The 24082-nt window shown below is 42.0% G+C and overlaps 1 protein-coding gene across 6 annotated transcripts; it reads right to left on the reverse strand.

Annotated features, from left to right (window-relative positions):
- Positions 1–2000: 2000 nt before the first annotated feature.
- Positions 2001–23769, reverse strand: LOC120064366 (high affinity cGMP-specific 3',5'-cyclic phosphodiesterase 9A-like). 6 transcript variants are annotated; one of them, XM_039014904.1, is made up of 16 exons: positions 23658–23769; positions 23332–23386; positions 22952–23022; positions 12945–13029; positions 12408–12468; positions 11324–11398; positions 11035–11121; positions 10778–10882; positions 10091–10173; positions 9750–9906; positions 9461–9574; positions 9131–9235; positions 2759–2887; positions 2558–2653; positions 2383–2440; positions 2001–2282 (listed from the first exon to the last, which is right to left on the reverse strand). In XM_039014904.1, exons 3-15 carry the CDS (start codon positions 22971–22973, stop codon positions 2393–2395), a joined length of 1167 nt encoding a protein of 388 aa, XP_038870832.1. In that variant the 5' UTR covers positions 22974–23022; positions 23332–23386; positions 23658–23769; the 3' UTR covers positions 2001–2282; positions 2383–2392. The 6 variants fall into 6 exon arrangements, with proteins under 6 accessions (XP_038870832.1, XP_038870831.1, XP_038870828.1 ...); XM_039014903.1 differs by having other exon boundaries at positions 23577–23707; XM_039014900.1 differs by lacking the exon at positions 23658–23769 and having other exon boundaries at positions 10091–10170; positions 23332–23508.
- Positions 23770–24082: the final 313 nt, after the last annotated feature.

The following is a 24082-nucleotide window of genomic DNA, read 5'->3' on the forward strand; positions in this document are numbered from 1 at the left end:
ATGATCAGAAACCATAGCAACGAATGCTCTGAATCAAACATGCTACCTACAACGTGATTTTAGCCTGTCCGGTGAATAAATATAAGACTTTTCCACCAATCAGATTCTTGTTCATCACTACCGCCTATCCCTTCTTGGAAAATCCACTTGACATCGGATCCCGAATTGTTCGCCGTGCTCTCTAGTGGGAACGAACTATTGGACCTAGAATACATCCTTTAGACCTTTTTCCGCACAGTCACTAATATATCTGGTCAATTTACTCAACCCATACCAAATACCACACTGCTATACAAACTCTGTATTGCTTAGCAATGTTTTTCCACTGGAAGTTTCCTGTACAATGTGGGCGATGCTCAACTGTTTGGCAAGGCAACAGTGTGTACAACCGTAAAAAGAGTCTGCATCGCATTGAATATATATTTTTATGTATTTGTTGCATTCCCTGGCCATCAAGCTGTCCATATAATAATCAATGAGGACTTTTACAGAATTAGAAAATTGATTCACAGTATAAACAAACAGTTAGCTATTGAATACTGTAGACTACACAAATCAAATCATTTTCATAAACAGTCATGAAATTCAATGATCTTCCTTTTGTCAGATGATCTGTGACCCCCATTAGGTTATAACTAAATAGAGAACACATTGTTGCCCATGTTGTCATGAAAAGCACTATGAATTCATTACATTATTATTAATCCTACATAGGCTATAGAATGGGCCTACCACTGCAGTTGTGACATAGGCTACAACAACTTCCATATTAGGCCATAGCCTTGACACTTAATATCACCAGCGTTGCAATAAAAGCCATGTGTGTGAGCTAGGCCTATTAGATATTGGAATTGTTCCACTTCACTTGCATATTTAGTCTGTCAGCAATTTTCTGCCAGGCTCCCTCTATGGCTTTTGCGGCAGTGGATGTATTACTTGTTTTGGTAAATATATGAACATATTCGTTGTATGTTGTAGACGTGAAATATTGGGCTGTCTTTTGACTCCGTATCAATACTTTCTTCTGTCATCGACTTGAGGACCTTTTTAAATGTTGCGTGCACGCGGCAGTTGCCAGATCAACCAATCTGCGCTTCACTTAGCCTAGCAACTTAAATGAGAAGCATCTGTTCTGGAACCAAGAAATCCTGGACTCCCTCATCTGGTTAACACAAGCCAGATATGTTCAGGAAACCTTGAATTTGTTAAACCATCTTTCTGAAATACTAATACCCCTCTGAACTAGAGCCAGGATGTGCCTGTAGTGTCATACCTTGACCACTGGGAGCCCAAGTCCTTCCACTGTCAAAGTACAGTATGTTGCCATCATCAGCGCGTTCCCCTGCCCAGGCATTGTTGACGCATGTCAGATCTCACCACGCCTGGATAGGTATTTTACTTATCAGCTAACCATACAGCAATCTGGTGCCCGACATCAAAGTCGATGACGTGGCACGCAACCATTGGTTGATGAATGCAACGTCTAAGCAGGGGAACGGGATTCTGATCATGTCTACCCTCCCTAATTCTCTTACCATGCCTTTTCTTCTTAAACCCAACCCTTGTATGTTTGGCATGTATGTTCTGCATTGAAAGGCTTTAGGTGTTTCAACATCGTGTTTGACTAAGTCACGTTTTGTATGGGTCACCCCCACACTGACAGCTCCTTAAACCTTCAATAGTTGCTATGTTCGCTAGGAATGTGCAGAAAGTAAACGGGGAGTGGAGGCATATGGAAGGAAGGTACGTTTCTGATCTACAGCAACAAGGCTACGTGTGTATGATGTTTGGGATGTTCAGAATGCTGAGTGCACAGGCTGACACGCTACATGGCAAAGAGTAGAACAGAGAGTGTAACAAGTGCTCCTCATCCATTCTGTCTATCTTAATCATATGAAACTTATCCACAGCTAAAATTAACATTAATACGTCTAGAAATAAGTCTAATAAGCTTTAATAATGGTAATGTATGTTTTAAAACAAAATAAAAAAACATTATGTGAAAGGTTATAATTAAAGTAAACCTTTTATTTTGTAGGAAACAACAAAGGCAACTAAAAATCTGTACATTCTGTATAAAACAACATTAAAAAAACAACTCGAGAAAATCTAAATATTGTTCACTGAAGTAGTCTGCTGTACAAGTCGACATTCCCTGATAAAAGCTTTTGGATTGTTCATCCGGCCAGTCAGTCAGTAGCTTGGTCTGTTTCCATCTTCCTCTGGTCCCATTCCTCAGACTGCCATGCTGACTCAACCTTTACCACCGTAGGAAGTTTGAGCTAAAACAGAGGAACACACATTCATTTAATCTACACCGCACCAGAGCCATATAGTATATAGAAATACTTTTCTCAATGCAGCCAGTTTAAAAACACCTACCTTTGTGCTTTCATTTCTTCTTCCCCATAGTCAAGTTCTCACTTTTCTTTTTCTGCACCTAAAGTAGAAACATTCACAGGACTGTTAGTCACTGCTGCTGCACACAAGAACATGCAAACATGTCCTTCTTAATTTATAATAATAAAAAACACGAACACACACAAATACCTCTGACCTCATTCATGGCATCGTCAATCTGCTTGAGCTCTTCGTATCTGTCTCGTGACTCTCTCAGAGGCTGGACCATCACATCCTCAATCTGAGGGAACAGCTGAGACACACAGAGAGAGAAAGGAGGCAGGCTTTACCATCATCATCATCACAGTCCTATCACTCCAACATTCTCTTTTTATAGTCCCCTCCATCCATGGCTCACCTTCATGACGGTCTCAAACATGGGGATGAGGACGAACTTGATGAAGCCGATCTGAGCGGTGGGTTTGGTGACCTTCTCTCTGTCCATGAAGGGGGCCACAGGCAGACCCTCTGCCTTCTCCCTGTCACTCTGTGGAAAGGATGGAGAAGAGAAAGATGTCAGTGCAATCCATAATTCTTTATACAAATTGTAAATACTGTACCTCCAGTACTTTCAAAGTATTCACAGCCCTTGACTTTTCCCACATGTTGTTGTGTTACAGCCTGAATTTAAAATGGATGAAATCAAGATTGTGTGTCACTGGCATACCAACAATATCCAATAAGTTCACATTTTTACAAATTCATTAAAAATGAAAAGGTGAAATGTTTTGAGTAAATAAGTATTCATCCCCTTTGTTATGGCAAGCCTAAACAAGTTCAGGAGTAAAAATGTGCTTAACAAGTCATATGGACTCACTCTGTGTACAATATATATATTTTAATGACTACCTCATCTCTGTATCCCACACATACAATTATCTGTAAGCTCCCTCAGTTGAGCAGTGCATTTCAAACACAGATTTAACCACAAAGTCCAAGGATGTTTTCAGGGGCAAAGAAGGGCACCCATTGGTAGATGGGTAAAAAAAAAAGCAGACATTGAATATCCCTTTGAGCATGGTGAAGTTATTAATTACACTTTGGATGGTGTATCAATACACCCAGTCACTACAAAGTTACAGGCGTCCTTCCTAACTCCGTTGCTGGAGAGAAAGAAAGACACTCATGGATTTCCCCATGAGGCCAATTGTGACTTTAAAACAAATTGAGACAACTTAGTGATGATGAATTTTACAAAAGACTCCCAAAGAACCCTACTAATCAATTCAACTCTGATCCATGTTAAATTGTCAATTTTTGAATGGAGGGGAAATTACAAAGACAATATGAGTATATGAAAGTTGACTGCCCAAACACACCTGTCATATACGCTCTACCCAAAATTCACAAGAGCATGACACCACCTATACCGGGCAGGCCCATTGTGAGTAGTAACGGATCTCTGACAGAGAATATCTCTTCCTTTGTAAACCATTTTGTGAAACCCTGGGCGATCTCCCTCCCCACGTATACTAGAGACTCTATTGATTTTATATATATATATTTTTTAATCTGTGGACCATATACCTGAAAATTCAATTCTGTGTACTCTTCATGTTACCATTCTATATACTTGAATAAAAAACATGAGCTGGCACACACCCAGAGACAATTATTTTATGTGCTGACTAAACTATGAGCTATAAAAATAGAGTCGCACACTCTATACATAAACTTCCAGTAATTTATTGGGTAAATCACCAACGTTTCGGCATCACTGGATTCAGCACCACCTGTTTTTCAAACATTCCTAGATATACAGTACCAGTCAAAAGCTTGGACACACCTACAGTACACATTCAAGGGTTTTTCATTATTTAATTTTTTTTTCTACATTGTAGAATAATAGTGAATACATACAACATATGAAATAACACATATGGAATCATGTAGTAACCAAAAAAAGTGTCAAACAAATCAAAATATATTTTATATTTGAGATTCTTCAAAGTACATTTACATTTAAGTCATTTAGCAGACGCTCTTATCCAGAGCGACTTACAAGTACATACATTCATACTTTTTTGTACTGGTCCCCCGTGGGAATCGAACCCACAACCCTGGCGTTGCAAGCGCCATGCTCTACCAACTGAGCCACACGGGAAAGTAGCCACCCTTTGGCTTGATGACAGCTTTGCACACTCTTGGCATTCTCTCAACCAGCTTCATGAGATAGTCACCTGGAATGCATTTCAATTAACAGGTGTGCCTTGTTAAAAGTTAATTTGTGGAATTTCTTTCCTTCTGAATGCGTTTGAGCCAATCAGTTGTGCTGTGACAAGGTAGGGGTGGTATACAGAAGATAGCCATATTTGGTAAAATACCAAGTTCATATTATGGCAAGAACAGCTCAAATAAGCAAAGAGAAATGACAGTCCATCATTACTTTAAGACATGAAGATCCGTCAATGCGGAAAATTTCAATAACTTTGAAAGTTTCTTCAACTGCAGTTGAAGCGCTGTGATGAAACTGACTTTAATGAGGACCGCTACAGGAAAGGAAGACCCAGAGTTACCTCTGCTGCAGAGGATAAGTTCATTAGAGTTAACGGCACCTCTGATTGCAGCCCAAATAAATGCTTCACTGAGTTCAAGTAACAGACATCTCAACATCAACTGTTCAGAGGAGACTGCGTGAATCAGGCCTTCATGGTCAAATTGCTGCAAAGAAACCACTACTAAAGGACACCAATAAGAAGAAGAGACTTGCTTGGGCCAAGAAACACGAGCAATGGACATTAGACCGGTGGAAATCTGTCCTTTGGTCTGATGAGTCCAAATTGGAGATTTTTGGTTCCAACCGCCATGTCTTTGTGAGACGCAGAGTAGGTGAACGTATTATCTCAGCATGTGTGGTTCCCACCGTGAAGCATGGAGGAGGAGGTGTGATGGTGCTTTGCTGGTGACACTGTCTGTGATTTATTTAGAATTCAAGGCACACTTAACCAGAATGTCTACCACAGCATTCTGCAGCGATACGCCATCCCAGCTGTTTTTTTTGTTTTTCAACAGGACAATGATGCAAAACACACCTCCAGGCTGTGTAAGGGCTATGTGACCAAGGAGAGTGATTGAGTGCTGCATCAGATGACCTGGCCTCCACAATCACCCAACCTCAACCCAATTGAGATGGTTTGGGATGAGTTGGACCGCAGAGTGAAGGAAAAGCCACCAACAAGTGCTCAGCATATGTAGGAACTCCATCAAGACTGTTGGAAAAGCATTCCTTTGAGAGAATGCCAAGAGTGCAAAGCGGAAGAATCTAAAATTAAATATATTTTGATTTGTTTAACACTTTTTAGGTTACTACATGATTCCATATGTGTTATTTCATAGTTTTGACATCTTCACTATTATTCTAGAAAATAGTACAAATAAAGAAAAACCCTTGAATGAGTAGGTGTGTCCAAACCTTTGACTGGTACTGTATATCTAGGAATGTTTGAAAAACAGGTGGTGCTGAATCCAGACCTTAACCCCTTTCTCTCCAATATTCTCCTAATTCTGAGATATTTGGGTGACATTTTCATGATCTATACAGGGACCCAGGAACAACTTTTGGAATTCCATGCTTATCTAAACTTTATGAATGAACACCTTCATTTCATCATTAACTATGACCTATCACAAATCAGTTTTCTTGAGGTGATGGTTATTAAGGACAAAACCTCCCTCTCTACAGATCTCTATAGGAAACCTACGGACAGGAACACCCTGAGAGGTGCCAGCTTTCATCCACATCCACTTATTAAAAGTCTCTCTATATGTCAATTCAGTCGCATCAGAAGAAAATGCAGCTCTGACGCTTCTTATCAGAAATATACCACAGACCTCACACAAAGGTTTAAGGAAATGCGATACAAAGGCAATTGGGTAAAACATGCCAATGATCGTTTTGAAGGACTAACACAGTTGGAAAGCCTTCAAACAAAAGTTCAAGAAAAAGCAGAACACGTCCCATCATGCTTCACTCAATACTCACCAATACTGAAACATTGGGGAAGGCATTTAAGGACATTATCAGGAAGCACTGATACATTATTGATACTGACCCACAATTGAAACCCATTTTAAAATATCCCCACATACGGTCTTTAAAAGACAAAGACACGTGAGAGACATCGTGGTTAAATCTGATTACCCACCAGAGAAAAGGGAAACTTTCCGGAGGGTAATTACACATGTGGCCAATGTGCTCAATGCAGCTTCACGTACAAATGCAACTCATTTACCCACCACCGTATGGGACAAAGATTTAAGTTAAAAGGGCCTGATTATCTGCATATCCACCAATGTTATTTACATGTTGGAAATGTCCTTGTGGTCTGTCTTACATAGAGAAAACCCGTAGGAGCCTTAAGACACGGATCAGTGAGCACCATAGCAATATACGGACAGGTGAGACAAGAAATATGGTTTCTGTTCATTTTGTACAAGCTGGACATTCTATTAGTTCTCTGAGATACATTGGAATATAAATGGTCAAGATGTCACGCAGGGGAGGGGACATTGAGAGGAAACTTCTTCAAAGGGACTCTTTCTGGATCCACAGGCTCAACAAACTGACTCCTCTTGGCCTTAACAAGGACTTAACAAGGAGACTTGAAACCGTTTTTATAGTTTCAATATGTCCAACATTTTATTTTTTGTTAATCCTAATTGAATATTGTATGTGTATGTATATTACTGTGAATATTGATCACATTCGTTGTGTATGTGTCACGCACGCCCTGATCTGTTTCACCTGTATTGTGCTTGTCTCCACACCCCACCAGGTGTCTCCCATTTGTCCCCATTTTCCCATGTGTATTTATACCAGTGTTTTCTGTTTGTCTGTTGCCAGTTCGTCTTGTCCCGTCAAGTATTACCAACATGTTTCCCCGGTTTCGAGTCTTTTTAGTTATTGTTTTCTAGTCTTCCCGGTTCTGACCATTCTGCCTGCCTGCCGTTCTGTACCTCATTGACTCTGCCCTGGATTACTGACCTCTGCCTGCCCTGACCCTGAGCCTGCCTACCATTCTGTACCTCTTTGACTCTGCCCTGGATTACTGACCTCTGCCTGCCCTCGACCTGCCCTGCCCTGGCCTGTCCCCTTGTATAATAAATATTATGAGAACTGTACTATCCGCCTCCTCCTCTGCATTTGGGTCATATCCTGAGTCATGATAGTATGATCATATATTTTGATACATTGAATGTGTTCTACATTTTTTTTAACCTCCTGTTTCAGGAAGTGATGTCACTGATGACTGCCCCTATATACAAGACCTTCTACACCCACCTGGGATATTGATGCCTGATGAAGACCTAAGGGTCGAAACGTTGTTATAAATAAATATTATCTGGGAGCATGAGCAGCAGTGAGCCGCGTTTTCCTTTCTGTTTTTCACGAGTCTTTCTACAACTCCAGCACCTGCTGAAAGTACCTGGATGTGCGCATTTTCTTCAGCTTTTGGACTTTAAAACAGTGAAAGAGTTTAATGGCTGTGATAGGAGAAAACAGAGGATGGATCAACAATATTTTAGTTACTAAACAAAACTAACCTAAATGACAGAGTGAAAAGAAGGAAGCCTGTACAGAATACACATATTCTAAAATATGCATCCTGATTGTAATAAAGCACTAAAATAAAACTGCCAAAAATTGTGGCAGCATTGTTGTTTCGGACAAATCCAATACAACACTGAGTACCACTCTTCATAGCATGGTGGTGGCTGCATCATGTTATTGGTATGCTTGTCATCAGCAAGGACTAGGGAGTTTTTTAGGATAAAAATAAATGGAATAGAGCTAAGCACTGGCAAAACCTTAGAGGAAAACCTGCTTCAGTATGCTATCCAACAGACACTGGGAGATGAATTCACCTTTCAGCAGGACAATAACCTAAAACACAAGGTCAAATATACACTGGAGTTGCTTATCAAGACGAAATTGGATGTTCTTGAGTGGCCTAGTTACAGTTTAGACTTAAATCGGCTGGAAAATCTATGGCAAGACCTGAAAATGGTTGTCTAGCAATGATCAACAACCAACTTGACAGAGCTTAAAGAATAAAACAAATAATAAATGTTGTACAATCCAGGTGTGCAAAGCTCAGAAAGACTCATAGCTGTAATCACTGCCAAAGGTAATTCGAACATGTATTGACTCAGGGGGTTGAATACTATATTAGTGTTTTAATGTTAGAAACATGACAATTCAATCAATTGTAATGCCACTTTGTAACACAACAAAATGTGGAAAAAGTCAAGGGATATATCTGAAGGCACTGTATAGTATGTCAAAATACAATGTTTCATGAAATTTGTTCCATTTTCACACAGACTGATGTATCAATATTGAGATATGAGGCAGGTATGACACATACCTTGAATTACACAGTAGGCTGTGTACTGTATAAAAACACATACACAGTATATGGGGCTTTACACAGTAGGCTATGCACTATATAAAAACACATAAACACTCCCCTTTGTATGTATTTGGACAGTTCTATTTGGCTCTATACTCCAGTATTTTGGATTTGAGATTAAATCACATTCAGTGACAGTACAGAATGTCACCTTTTATTTGAGGGTATTTTCATATATCTAGTCCCCCCCATTTGAAGATGTCATAAGTATTTGTACAAATTTCACCTCAAATGAAACATTTCATCTCAAATCCAAAATGCTGGAGTATAGAGCCCATAGGTAGGTAAGTGTACAGTATAGATAGGGATCCACATACCTGCATGAAGTACTCCTCCAGCAGACAGTCCGCCCAGGGCTCAGCCACCTCCATGGGTCGCACCTCGTTAGAAATGTCACAGCACTTAATCAGCACCATCTTCAGCTGGGCGGGTCAAAGGTCACACAGTGCAGAGTTCAGTATAGGGAAGGGGTCTACTAGATTTTTCACATAGATAGCAGCACAAAGGACTAACAAACATACATAGTGAAGTTGTAAATAGAGCATTACTGCATCGGACAGTAGGACAAATACACTGCACAAACTGTAAGGGAGTGGAAAATACGCATTCTATGGTAGGGACAAACACATAGTAATGTGTATCCTTACACAAGTGACATGCTCTTCATCAGTGAAGTCAAAGCTGTCCACTTTATGCTTGAAGGAGTCCAGTATCTCGCCATGTCGTGCCATGTCTGTGGCCAGTATCAGTGTGATGATTCCCTAAGACAGAAATAGGCGGTTAGATCAGACTACAGACTAGACTACTGCTGTAGTAGTGTACACACACACACACACACACACACACACACACACACACACACACACACACACACACACACACACACACACACACACACACACCACACACACACACACACACACACACACACCCTACCTGGCGTATCTGTTTGAAGGCCTCGGGGTCGAAGGTGGAGAAGATGTTGCAGTCGGGCTGGGAGAAGATCTGGAAGGCTACGGCACAGTGGTGATTTTCCAGAGGGGAGATGTCATTGTAGCGTACTGCCAGCTCCGTCCGTGCATTTATCTGGTACCTGAGAGACAGAGAGGGAGACTTAGTCTCACAGGGGCTTGCTTTCAAATGTCTTCTTGTTGAATGGAACCTGGACTATATCAAACTGGGATAGACAGATTGTATCTAATTTCCTTGAATCACGATAGACAGATGGCAGTGGTAGAGTAAGAGAGAGAGAGAGAGAGAATAAAAGCATGGATTACATGTTGTTGTATCCGGGGTGATCTAGATCGTGGCACACTGCAGCTGTCATCAGAATCAGAATGTCCACCTGGGTGAACGTCTCCTGGAAGACACACAATTCACAATTATTATAAGTCTCACAATTAATGTGGCATCTGTGTGTGTGTGTGCATGTGTGTGTACGCATCATGCAACTGTGCACACGTAGGTGCATGCATGTTTGTGTAAGTGAGTGTGTGGTGTGTGAAAGAGTGTGTGTTTGTGAGATCTCATTAGCACATCATTAACATGGGCATCTTGTAATCGCCCATTATAGGCTTTGATTAATAAACCTGTCATGAATGGTTGTCCATGACAACAGGGTTCGAGATGATGTCTAAGGGAGCGTCTCCAAGGGAGTAGAATTTATCTTTCAGACACCTCTCAGCTTTTCTCTCCCTCCCCCTCGTCCCTCCTCTTCATCATTCTTCCTCACCAACCCCTCATTATCATCCCTCCAGTATTAGTGATGCCCTTTTATAGAGCTGAGGTATTACTGTAGTATTATTACTGTGGTATTACCGTCTGTATTACCTTTGGTATTACTGTGGTATTATTGTAGTATTACTGTCTAAGAGAGCATCTCCAAGGGAGTAGAATTTATCTTTCAGACACATCTCTCAGCTTCTCTCTTCTCTAGTATTACTGTGGTATTACTGTGGTATTACCTGTAGGCTGCAGAGGCAGATCATGCTGTACATCATCTGGGTGACACAAAAACAGTGACGGAAGTTATGGAAGGGATTCATCCTGTAGTTGTCATGGATACAAAGCTGCAGGGAGGGAGGGGGGATGAGAGAAAGAGGGAAGAATGAGTGAATGTGTGAGACCACCAGACAGCGACGACAAACCTACCACTAGTAACATGAAACAAGTGGCGCAGCAGCAGATTCTGAAAAGTTGTGGATATCTCTAGCAGTCTTACCAGCCACCTCTTCAGTGTGATAGGGTTCATGTTGAAGTCCTTGACCAGGTCCAAGTCGTGGTACATGTGCTCCAGGCAGCTCAGCATCTGGTCACATGAAGCAAGGAGGAGGAGTGAGACCGAAGGTGAGCGATACTTTGTTGCGGTTGAGCACATATGATCAACAGTTATATGGTAGTAGTTGATCATCTATGGTCAACAACTCTATGGTTGAGTTGAGTGTTTATGGAAGTTGAGTGTATACTATCTATGGCAGTTGAACCTCTAGGGCCCAACCCCCTGTCCTCACCTCATTGGGCTCCCACTGCCACACATCAAAGGTGGGTTGTCTGAGAGCTTCCACTGTCTCCTGAGACAGGTGGTACTACACACACACGCATGCAGATAGAGAACAGAAGGGGCGGAGAGAGAAGAACAAAGTGTAGTCAGCATCTTACCTCGTTGGACTCCCACAGCCAGAGGCCAAAGGCAGGCTTTCTGAGGGCATCTATGGTCTGCTGCGAGAGCATGTACTGCAGGCGACAGAGCTCCCAGTTAACCCTGTTTTTCTCCGCTGGCTGTGGGCTCACCTCTACACACACATACACACACACCTGGGCATACCTGACTACAGGTTTAACCTCAGTTAGTTTCACCCTGTATTTCTTTAAGTGAGGCAGCTTGCCACTAGGACCTTTGCACTCCGCCTACCAATGAAATCTAGGGGAAACACTAGCACATCTAAGATGGGTACACCTAACTAGGGACATGCTGTCAGAGGCGGAAATGAAAGCGAGACATCTCACAGGGTAATGTTTTTCTGTTAGGGCGGGGCGGGTGAGCATGGGTGGGTGGGGGGAATAAGTAGACCAGAGATGGCTGTTGTTGGGCAGTTTCCCATTGAAAACAATTTTGTCTGTGTAAGTGGGCGTTCCCTCTATCGTATGAGCACGCCAGAGATTACAGAGGAACCGTGAGCTCACACGGGAAATCATGCTCACGCAAGAGAGAGAACGCCCACTTACACAGACATGAACCCTGACCATTTTTTGAATGGAAATCATCTTTGATGCTGTGTCTGATAACAGGAGGTGCATCTTTCACACTATTTTAATTTGAATGCCATTTAGCAGATGCTTTTAAGTCATGCGTGCATACATTTTTTACGTATGGGTGTTTCCAGGAATCGAACCCACTATCCTGATGTTTCAAGAACCATGATCTACCAACTGCGCTACGGAGGACCAAAGGATCACACAACTGACTCTGGACATTCAAAGGTGGTATTCTGACGCTATGGACATACAATACCTGATAACAGGCTCATTGACAATGACAAAACACAGACTGACGGTGACAATGAAGTAGGAGGAATTTGCAGACCACTCACTTACTTTGGGGTAAGAGGGCACATCTCTGCGAGGTGTCAGCTTCTTGTTGTCATCCAGGAAATGACTACAGTACAAAGCAAGCAGTAACCAATTAATAGAATCCGACCATAGACACACACAACATAGTGAGAAGACTGTAATGAAATATTAAATATTAAGATAAGATAGCCTCCGTAACAATATCAGTAGGCCTATATAACAGAATGTAAGTGTCTGTAACAATATCAGTATGAGCCCTTACTGGTCGCACAAGCCGAGGCGCATGCAAGGCTACTTACTGATCTGGGGGCAGTCGTTTTAAAGCCCTGCTAATGACAGACAGGGGAGAGGAATTTCTCCTCCAATACGTCCTCTACTAACTTCCTCTAACTAGGAGCTAAGAAAGACTATTCAATGTAAGACGCAGAAAACAAACACCATTCAGGCTTACATTGGACATCTTTATCAGGATTCAGGTCAAAGCTAAAGGTCAAGATGAATCGTTATCAGGATTCAAGTCAAAGCTAGAGGTCAAGGTTCAAAGATAACCATGTGACTAACTTGTTGTTCCTGGAGGCCATCTCCTCCCTGAGCTTCTTGATGTCGCTGCGACACTTCTCTATCTCCACCACCTTCATCCCTTCCACTGCAGAGAGAGAATGAGAGAGGGAAAGAAAGAAAAAAGAGAGAGAGAGGTTAATATATTCTACATAACCAAAAATCAGGTGACCTCGGCCTGAAGCAGTCAGTCACCCGGAACAAATTAACCTCAAAACACCCCCCAGCCATCACAGTAGCAGTACTTTACAGTGAAGGACGATGTAATGATTAAAGATTGATTACTGATTAAATGTTCCCACTGGACCGCACAGTGAGGCTGGGGCACCGTGTGTGTATGGAACAAATTGTGACAGAACAGTTGAAGGCCATAAAGGCCTTTTAAACATACAGTAGTGTGCAAAACCTGGAGGAAATCCAATGTACTACCGGTACTTTGACGGAATGAGGCATATCAAGCCATCTATATCAATTCGATTTTATAGCTGTTTTTACAATCTGATGAGAGATCTAACACGTCAAATCAAAGCTCAAAGGGAAGCCAGCGAGCATAGAGTGGGACAGTGTAAACAAACTTCCTTGCACACAACAAAATGGACAGAAATAGATTAAATAGGCAGCAGTATGATTAACTATAGGGTCAAGGACAGCTAGCATAGATGTAGGATCTTAATTCGATCACCATGTCGTAGGATAACTTTCCTGCAATGCAGGTAATTTAAAATGTGTAGTGTATTTGATGTTTAAAAAGGCTTCTGAAGTTTTTAATTTCCACTTTGAAATTTCAGACTTGATTTTCCCTTACGAAAAATGTATCCTCCCCTACACAAATGTCCATTAATTATAACCCATATAATAAATCAAATTTTCTGTTGCTGCAGGATTATTTTCCTGCTGTTGCAAACTGTCTTAAATTAAGATTCTACATATGTACAGTTGAAGTCGGAAGTTTACATACACCTTAGCCAAATACATTTAAACTCAATTTTTCACAATTCCTGACATTTAATCATTTAATCATCTGTCTTAGGTCAGTTAGGATCACCACTTTATTTTAAGAATGTGAAATGTCAGAATAATAGTAGAGAATGATTTATTTATTTCAGCTTTTATTTATTTCACCACATTCCCAATGGGTCAGAAGTTTACATACACTCAATTAGTATTTGGTAGCATTGCCTTTAGATTGTTTAACTTGGGTCAAACATTTTGGGTAGCCTTCCACAAGCTTCCCACAATAAATTGGGTGAATTTTGGCCCATTCCTCCTGACAAAGCTGTTGTAACTCAGTCAGGTTTGTAGGTCACCTTGCTCGCACATGCTTTTTCAGTTCTGCCCACACATTTTCTATAGGATTGAGGTCAGGGCTTTGTGGCCACTCCAATACATTGACTTTCTTGTCCTTAAGCCATTTTGCCACAACTTTGGAAGTATGCTTGGGGTCATTGTCCATTTGGAAGACCCATTTGCGATCAAGCTTTAACTTCCTGACTGATGTCTTGAGATGTTGCTTCAAATATCCACATTATCTTCCTCCCTCATGATTTAATCTATTTTGTGAAGTGCACCAGTCCCTCTGCAGCAAAGCACCCCACAACATGATGCTGCCACCCCCATGCTTCACAGTTGGGATGGTGTTATTCGGCTTGAAAGCCTCCACCTTTTTCCTCCAAACACAACGATGGTCATTATGGCCAAACAGTTCTATTTTTGTTTCATCAGACGAGAGGACATTTCTCCAAAAAGTACGATCTTTGTCCCCATGTGCAGTTGCAAACCGTAGTCTGGTTTTGGAGCAGTGGCTTCTTCCTTGCTGAGCGGCCTTTCAGGTTATGTCGATATAGGACTCGTTTTACTGTGGATATAGATACTTTTGCACCTGTTTCCTCCAGCATCTTCACAAGGTCCTTTGCTGTTGTTCTGGGATTGATTTGCACTTTTCGCACCAAAGTACGTTCATCTCTCATAGGCAGAATTGTGATACAGTGAATTATAAGTTAAATAATCTGTCTGTAAACAATTGTTGGAAAAATGACTTGTGTCATGCACAAAGTAGATGTCCTAACCAACTTGCCAAAACTATAGTTTGTTAACAAGAAATTGTGGTTGAAAAACGAGTTTTAATGACTCCAACCTAAGTGTATGTAGACTTCCGACTTCAACTGTATAGTGTCTAACGGTGGCTATCCATGTCAAGGCTACAGCTAGCATTGTACAAGTTTATGATAAAGCATATTTCCCACCTAGTCTATAGTTTTTCTATGTGATTTCTCTTTGGTCAATGTCCAGGTGAATAATATGAGGTCAGATAATAATAGGAGGTTAAACTAGAGTAGAGAAAATAATACTAGGAGCTTAATGTAGGAGCTTAATTTGAGCCAGTTTGCTACAGCAGGAAAATAATCCTGCTGCAACAGGAAATGTGAATTATTATGTTGATTATAATTAATGGACATTTTTGTAGAGGCTGATACATTTTTCGTAAGGGAAAATCAAGTCAGAAATTTCAACCTGGAAATGTCAAACTTCAGAAGCCCTTTTTCTCCCCAATTTCGTGATATCCAATTGTGACCCAATTACGATCGTGTCTCATCGCTGCAATTCACCAACGGGCTTGGGAGAGGCGAAGATTGAGTCATGCGTCCTCCAAACATGACCCGCCAAGCCGTGCTGCTTCTTAACACCCACTCGCTTAACCCGGAAGCCAGCTGCACCAATGTGTCGGAGGAAACACTGTTCAACTGACGACAAGGGTCAGCTTGCAGGCGCCCGACCTGCCACTAGAGCGCAAGGAGCCAAGTTAAGCCCCCCCGGCCAAACCCTCCCCTAACCTGGACGACGCTGGGCCAATTCTGTGCCGCCCTATGGGACTCCCAGTCACGGCCGGTTGTGACACAGCCTGGGATCAAACCCCATGCTGTAGTGACACTGCAACACCTTCGACCGCTACACAACTCGGGAGGCCCCTCCATTGCCAGTTCGTATCCCCTTACTTGCTAGCCAGCCAACTTGGGCTAACACAGTCACGTCAAACAGTGAAACCAGAATAACAGAAAAGTAGCATCATTTGCATTTATTTAAGCTGTTTTCTAGTGACATGTATTAGGATACATCTATAACAATGAGCTAATGAAAATGTGCTCTCTCGTCAGGACACTGTTTAGAGGAGCTAGTCAACAACACAGCTAACACAATCAATTCAGACTGAAGCTGGAAAGACAGCAAACTAGCTGCATTTCATTTTACCTGTTTTTCTATTGACATTTCTTTGTATACATATCCATAAAAATTATGCTAATTCATGATTTCGGCTGGTTGAGAAAGGCTGCATGCCTCTCTGTCTCGTCCCGACACCCGACTCGTTCATTACTATGGGACAGCTGGAGATTTCAATATTGAAACAATGTTGCAAATGTCACAGAGACAGCTAGCAAGGTTTATACAAATCTCCACTGTTGAAAACCAAATTCTAGTCCAAAAGAAAGGGGAGATCATGTCTAAGATGCTTTTTTACAGTGGAAATTTTTATAAAGTTTATAAATTGCCTGGTTGGGTTGATGGATAGCAGAGTGAGATGGAACAGTAAATGGGCATTTCAACGTCATAGCCTTAGCCAGTAGTAACTTTTGGAATAGACACTGGCTGGAACGCAGTTTTAACCAATCAGCATCCAGGATTAGACCCACCCCGTGTATAACAGGTGAATAGAGAATGTATGGTATGTCAGTCTATTATGTTAAACAAAAAGGTCACATATCAAATCAAAGCTCCAAACTTGGTTAGTAGACAGTTTTGTAGACTATTTGAAATGTAAAAACACTGTATAACAACCACGAGACACAAGTACGTTTTAAAGCTGAACAAATTTGCATTGCTAAATAGCTCAAGACAAAACACCTCATTCAAACCCTACGAAATAGTTAAATCCCCCTCCTTCAGGGGTGCACGTTACTTTTCTTGACCTTAAAGGGAAACTTTCCCGCTAGACACTATTTGGGGTGTTTTTCCAGTCTCCCTACAAAGCATACAGATGGCGCTGACAGACATGGCAGCTTTGCTTCTAGCTCCTAAGCAACTTTGCAGTATTTCGTTTTTTGGGGTGTTACTTCTTACATAATTAGCCCAGAATGTTTTTTTGTGTTATTATATACAGCCGGAAATAACTTTTGGATATCAGAGCGGCGGTAACCAGCATTACGACCAGGAATACGACTTTCCCGAATTGGATCCTTTGTTCGCACCTTCCTGGGCAATTGAACTTATCCCAGAGGCTGCTCTGTAACGGAATTCCTCCTCCTCTTCATACGAAGAGGAGGAGTAGTGATTCGACCAAAGTGCAGCGGGGTGTGAATTCATAATGATTTATTTGACAAGACAAAAAACGAACTAACTTGAATAACTAACAAAATAACAAAACGGAGTAGACAGACCTGAACATGCGAACTTACATAAAACGAAGAACTCACGAACAGGAAAATGACTACACAAAAGAACGAACGTACAAACAAACCGAGACAGTCCCGTGTGGCGCGACAAACACAGACACAGGAGACAACCACCCACAAACAAACAGTGTGAAAACACCTACCTTAATATGATTCTCAATCAGAGGAGATGAAAACCACCTGCCTCTAATTGAGAACCATATCAGGTACCCAAAACCAACATAGAAACAGAAAACATAGACTGCCCACCCAAAACTCACGCCCTGACCAATTAAACACATACCAAAACTAACAGAAAACAGGTCAGGAACGTGACATGCTCCAAGACGCCGCCGGCAGAGAAGAGGTATTCAGAGTGGACTTGTAGTCTGACTCAGAAGGCTAATGTTCAGTCTCTGGTCAATAAAGTAGACGAGCTCAGGGCGAGGATCTCCTTCCAGAGAGACATCAGGGACTGTAACATACTCTGTTTCATGGAATCATGGCTCTCTCCGGATATACTGTCCCTGTCCATACAGCCAGATGGGTTCTCAGTACATCGCACAGACAAGAATAAAGAAGTCTCCGGGAAGAAGAAGGGCGGTGGTGTATATTTCATGATTAACCACTCATGGTGTGACTGTGATAACGTACAGAAACACAAGTCCTTTTGTTCACCCAACCTAGAACACAATCAAATGCCGACCGTATTACCTCCCAAGAAAATGATCTTCGTTTAGTCACAGCCGTGTATATTCCCCCTCAAGCCGATACCACTACGGTCCTCAAGGAACTACACTGGACTTTATGCAAACTGGAAACCACATATCCTGAGGCCGCATTTATTGTAGCTGGGGATTGTTAACAAAGAAAATTTGAGGAAAACACTATTGAATTTCTATCAACACATTGACTGTAGTACTCGCGCTGGGAAAACACTCGACCACTGCTATTCTCTATTCCAGGATGCCTACGAGGCCCTCCCCCGCCCTCCCTCTGGCAAATCAGATCACAACTCCATTTTGCTCCCCCCTTCCTATATGCAGAAACTCCAACAGGAAGTACCCGCGCTAAGGTCTATTCAATACTGGTCTGACCAATCAGAATCCATGCTTCAAGATTGTTTTGATCACGTGGACTGGGATTTGTTCTGGGTAACCTCTGAGAATAACAATGATGTATACATGGACACGGTGACTGAGTTCATCAGGAAGTGTATAGGGGATGTTGTTCCCACTGTGACTATTAAAACCTACCCTAACCAGAAACCGTGGATAGATGGCAGCATTCACGCGAAACTGAAAGCGCGAACCACCCCATTTAACCATGACAAGGTGACTGGGAATATGTTTGAATACAAACTGTGTAGTTACTCCTTCCGTAAGGCAATCAAACAAGCAAAATGTCAGTACAGAGAAAGTGGAGTCGCAATTCAACAGCTCCAGGGCTCTCGTTCTCTGTGGCCGACATGAGTAAGACATTTAAGCGTGTTAACCCTAGCAAGGCTGCCGGCCCAGACGGCATCCCTAGCAGCGTCCTCAGAGCATGCGCAGAACAGCTGGCTGGAGTGTTTACGGACATATTCAATCTCTCCCTATCCCAGTCTGCTGTCCACACTTGCTTCAAGATGTCCACCATTGTTTCTGTACCCAAGAAAGCAAAAGTAACTGAACTAAATGACTATCGCCCCGTAGCACTCACTTCTGTCATCATGAAGTTCTTTGAGAGGTCATATCACCTCTACCTTACCTGACACCCTAGACCCAGTTCAATTTGCTTACCATCCCAATAGATCCACAGACGATGCAATCACCATTGCACTACACACTGTCCTATCCCATCTGGACAAGAGGAATACCAATGTAAGAATGCTGTTCATTGACTATAGCTCAGCCTTCAACACCATAATACCCTCCAAGCTCATCATCAAGTTTGGGACCTTGGGTCTGAACCCCACCCTGTGCAACTGGGTCCTAGACTTTCTGATGGGCCGCCCCCAGGTGGTGAAGGTAGGAAACAACCTCCACTTCACTGATCCTTCACCCATGACTGCGTGGCCACACACGCCTCCAACTCAATCATCAAGTTTGCAGACGACACAACAATAGTAGGCCTGATTACCAACAATGACGAGACAGCCTACAGGGAGGAAGTGAGGGCCCTGGCGGAGTGGTACCAGGAAATGAACCTCTCAATTCACAACAATATGTCAACAAAACAAATGGAGCTGATCGTGGACTTCAGGAAACAGCAGAGGGAGCACGCCCCTATCCACATTGACGGGACCGCAGTGGAGAAGGTGGAAAGCTTCAAGTTCCTGGCCATACACATCACTGACGATCTGAAATGGTCCACCCACACAGACAGTGTGGTGAAGAAGGCGCTACAGCGCCTTCTTCACCACAGACCAAAAATAATATCAAGGACATCAACCACCCGAGCCACGACCTGTTCACCTCGTTATCATCCAGAAGGCAAGGTCAGTACAGGTGTATCAAAGCTGGGACCGGGAGACTGAAAAACAGCTTCAATCTCAAGGCCATCAGACTGTTAAATAGCCATCACTAGCCGGCTATCACCCGGTTACTCAATCCTGCACCTTAGAGGCTGCTGACCTATATACATAGAATCACTGGTCACTTTAATAATGCTTACATACTGCTTTACTCATTTCATATGTATATACTGTATTCTATTCTACTGTATTTTAGTCAATGCCACTCCGACATTGCTTGTCCTAATATTAATATATTTCTTAATTCCATTATTTACTTTTAGATGTGTGTATTGTTGTGAATTGTTAGATATTACTGTACTGTTGGAGCTAGGAACACAAGCATTTCGCTACAGCCGCAATAACATCTTCTAAATATGTGTATGTGAAATATGTGTATGTTGATTTGATTATAAGGGATGAGAGAGTGTTTCAGAGATAATTATGCACTATAGATATATTTCAGAATTTTTGCGCTGGGAAAGTTCAACTAATGAAGTCATTGGTTGATTGAGCCTGCTGTCTGATCTAGCAATTATTGTGGCCTTTGTGTTTTGCCGATCGCACAAGTAGATATGGTTGTCCTTGTTCAATAGAGCCATTGGACTTGTCCATACGATGTTCCTATCTGTCAGAACATTGCAGGATATCAGGGTTCATTTTCCCTGGCATTGTAAAGACTACAGCCTGACAGGAGCCATTCTTCCTTGTTCACACCCTCGAAGGCAGACTTTTCAAAACGGGTGTGATACTAGTTTACAGGTTCACAGGAGTTATGTTACCGTGCACTGTCTATCTGAGATTGCTAAATAATTACCTACAAATGGCAAATTCAGATGATTCCTCTTTCCAAGAAGTGCTGGATGACATTTAAAAAAAATTATGTTCTTTTACATAGGAACATACAGCCCTATTCATTTGAGCTGGAATACACTGAAGAGGAGTTGAGACAGTGAGAAAAATAAATACAAGACCAGCAAGAAGCGGCAGCAGCCTAGACCAGCTGGACCAGGATAAATTACACACATACACCTCCACGGGGCGGTCATGCACGTCCTGGAATCACTACAAATTCCGGATATTGTGGTTTGCTTACAACCAGGATATTTAGCTGTCCTGTTTCAACTGATGAAATGCAGAAACGCTCGTATTTGCGTGTAGTGAGGAAATTCAAAATGTTTATGACACATATAATATATTAACAACATATTAATGGACTGAGTATACAAAACATTAGGAACACCTTCCTAATATTGAGTTACACCCCATTTTGCCCTCAGAATAGCCTCAATTGGTCGGGGCATGGACTCTACAAGGTGTAGAAAGCATTCCACAGGGATGCTGGCCCATGTTGACTCCATGGCTTCTACTCCGAATAGCTCGATCCATCTCATCCCACAGATGCTCAATTGGATTGAGATCTGGTGACTGGGCAGGCCACTGCAGTAAGCTGAATTCACTGTCATGTCCGTGGAACCATTCCTGGACAATCCTAGCATTCTGCTGAAAAAAATATTTTGCAGATGGATACACTGCTGCCATGAAGGGATGCACCTAATTGGAAATGATTTTCAGATATCCTATGGCATTCAAACTTTGCTCCACTTTTATCAAGGGGCCCAATACGTGCCATCAAAACACACCACCAGCCTTCAATGTTGACACGCATGTACTCGTGGTTTTCTCCATACCCTAGTCTTCCCATCAGCGTGAAACAGCAGGAACCGGGATTCATCAGACCAGGCAATGTTTTTCCAATTCTCCAGTGTTCAGTGTTTTCGTTCCTTAGCTCACTGCAACCACAGTTTGTTTTTTGCTGAAAGAAGTAGAACTTTGTAAGGTCGTCGGCTGCCATAACCCATTTGTGTCAAGGTAAGATGAGTTGTGCATTCTTTTATGGGTCTTTGGGCACCATTGTTGTACTGGACTGTCAGTTGACTAACTGTAGCCCATCTGTTGCTCTGCACAATTCATGTCAGCCTCATTTTCCCCTTTCATCATTGACCCGTTTCGACCACTGGCCTGCCTTCTTGATACACACGGAAAACTGTTGAGTGTGAAAAACCCAGCAATGTTTCACTCAAACAGGTGCGCCTGGCTCCTACTACCATACCCTGTTCAAGGGTACTTAAATATTTTGTCTTGCCATTTCACCCTCTGAATGGCACACATACACAACCCTTGTCTCAATTGTCTCAAGGCTTAAAAATCCTTATTTAAACGTATCTCCTCCCCTTTATCTACACTGATTGAAGTGGATTTAACAGGTGACATCAATAAGGGATCATAGCTTTTACCTGGATTCACCTGGTCAGCCTATGTCATGGAAAGAGATGGTGTTCCTATTGTTTTGTACATTCAGTGAATAGTGAAATAGAGCAGGGTTGAAATTTCCCTTTAACATCCTTTTTTTTAATGATGTTAAAGGGACATTTTTTTATGACTCAATCTCCCAGGGCTACCATTTCTATGAATATTTCCCATCCAGCCAAGTTAATGAGTGGCGATTAAACCAATTAAAATATGCCTGCTCACATACAGTAGTAGAACAATGTTCACTGCACGCTTTATTGCACAGTTTCAGTGAGGGTTTGATTGCCTCATACACGGGCCATACATAAACATACTGAAAGTGATTCCTGCTTCTGCCAATCGGCCATCGCTCATCCATATATTTATATGTACATATTCTTATTCATTCCTTTACACTTGTGTGTAAAAGGTAGTTGTTGTGAAATTGTTAGATTACGTGTTAGATATTACTGCATGGTTGGAACTAGAAGCACAAGCATTTCACTACACTCGCATTAACATCTGCTAACCATGGGTATATGACCAATAACATTTGATTTGATTTGATTTTTGGGGTTAGGGTTAGGGTTAGCCATTGTATGTCACTCTTTAACTAAAAGTCACCTTAGAACAAAATCATCTGTTAAAGGACCATACTGTATTGTTATATTTTCTGCATTCAGTGTATTTGTTCTGTAGTCCCCTTAGTATTCCCCATGATAGGTAACAATACTGTGATTTAAGCAGAGGCTGTCTCCTCTCTAGGGAGAAATAAACACACAGACAGACACAGTACTCACACTCCACTCTCTTCTCCAACATGGCCAAGCGGTTCGTCACCTCCGTCTTCAGCTCGTTGATTTTAAACGCTCTGCAAAGAAAGAGTGAAGGACAGACAGAGAGAGGGAGAGATGAGGAAAGAAAATACAGGGGAGATAGAAAGAGGGAAAGAGACAGAAAAAGAGAGTGAGAAAATAAGATAGAGGAAGAGAGAGATAAAGAGAGAGAGAGAGGGAGGGAAAGAGAGAGCAAAAGGGACATAGAGCAATCATTATCTGAAAGCAGCACACTCAACAATACAGTGACACACAAATAGCATACATTTACGAGAACAAGGGAACAAAAAGCATTTACCAAGCCAGAGGCAACATTTCCACGAAAGCTACATCAGTGCTCTTACCTGGAAAACTGCTCTGCCACCTGTGTCAATACATTCTGGAAGAGTTCCTCTTTATCTGGAAGAAAAAGATGGTGCTGCGTTACACACAGGAAAAACACAACTCGTACACGTCTCTCTGTGCTGTAACGACAACACTGCACACGTCTGAAGCATTTCATTATATCATAGCCTGGGGGTGTAACAGATATCGAGTGCCCCTTTTATCACACTCAAACACACACACGCGCATGCACACACACACACACCTTATGTAAACCAGCAACAACAAGAGAATGAAACAAACACAACAGATGGCAAAAGAAGAGAGAGTGTTTTCTCTGTCTTACTACTGAACGCAGTAGTCGCGTTTCGAGATGGTACCAGCTTGATATGTTAACAAGGCACTTGTAATATCCCTTCCCACACACGGAAAATAACTCAACGACAAAAACAAAGCTCTGCTATTGGTGCAGTGCAGACTTATGGCCAAAGTTCACCTGAGAGGCCAATAAAAGTGCAGGTATGTGAACTAGTAAAACCATCTGGCACCTGTTGGACTGATCCTATTGTACACCGTGTCACATTAATGCTGTCCTAATGTACACCGTGTCACATTAATGCTGTCCTATTGTACACCGTGTCACATTAATGCTGTCCTAATGTACACCGTGTCACATTAATGCTGTCCTATTGTACACCGTGTCACATTAATGCTGTCCTATTGTACACCGTGTCACATTAATGCTCTCCTATTGTACACCGTGTCACATTA

This window comes from Salvelinus namaycush, chromosome 19 (assembly GCF_016432855.1).
Source record: "Salvelinus namaycush isolate Seneca chromosome 19, SaNama_1.0, whole genome shotgun sequence".
In the NCBI taxonomy this organism is placed as follows: domain Eukaryota; kingdom Metazoa; phylum Chordata; class Actinopteri; order Salmoniformes; family Salmonidae; genus Salvelinus; species Salvelinus namaycush.

Bases quoted from the DNA above. Each gene is read 5' to 3' on its own strand.
- LOC120064366 (XM_039014899.1), bottom strand. From the start codon at position 23,489: ATGAAATGCTTCAGACGTGTGCAGTGTTGTCGTTACAGCACAGAGAGA. The intron at 23,023-23,331 runs GTAAGAGCACTG...CTTTCTTTGCAG, and splicing joins GTGGCAGAGCAGTTTTCCAG to AGCGTTTAAAATCAACGAGC. The intron at 10,174-10,777 runs GTAATACCACAG...TGTGTCTTCCAG, and splicing joins TCTGCCTCTGCAGCCTACAG to GAGACGTTCACCCAGGTGGA.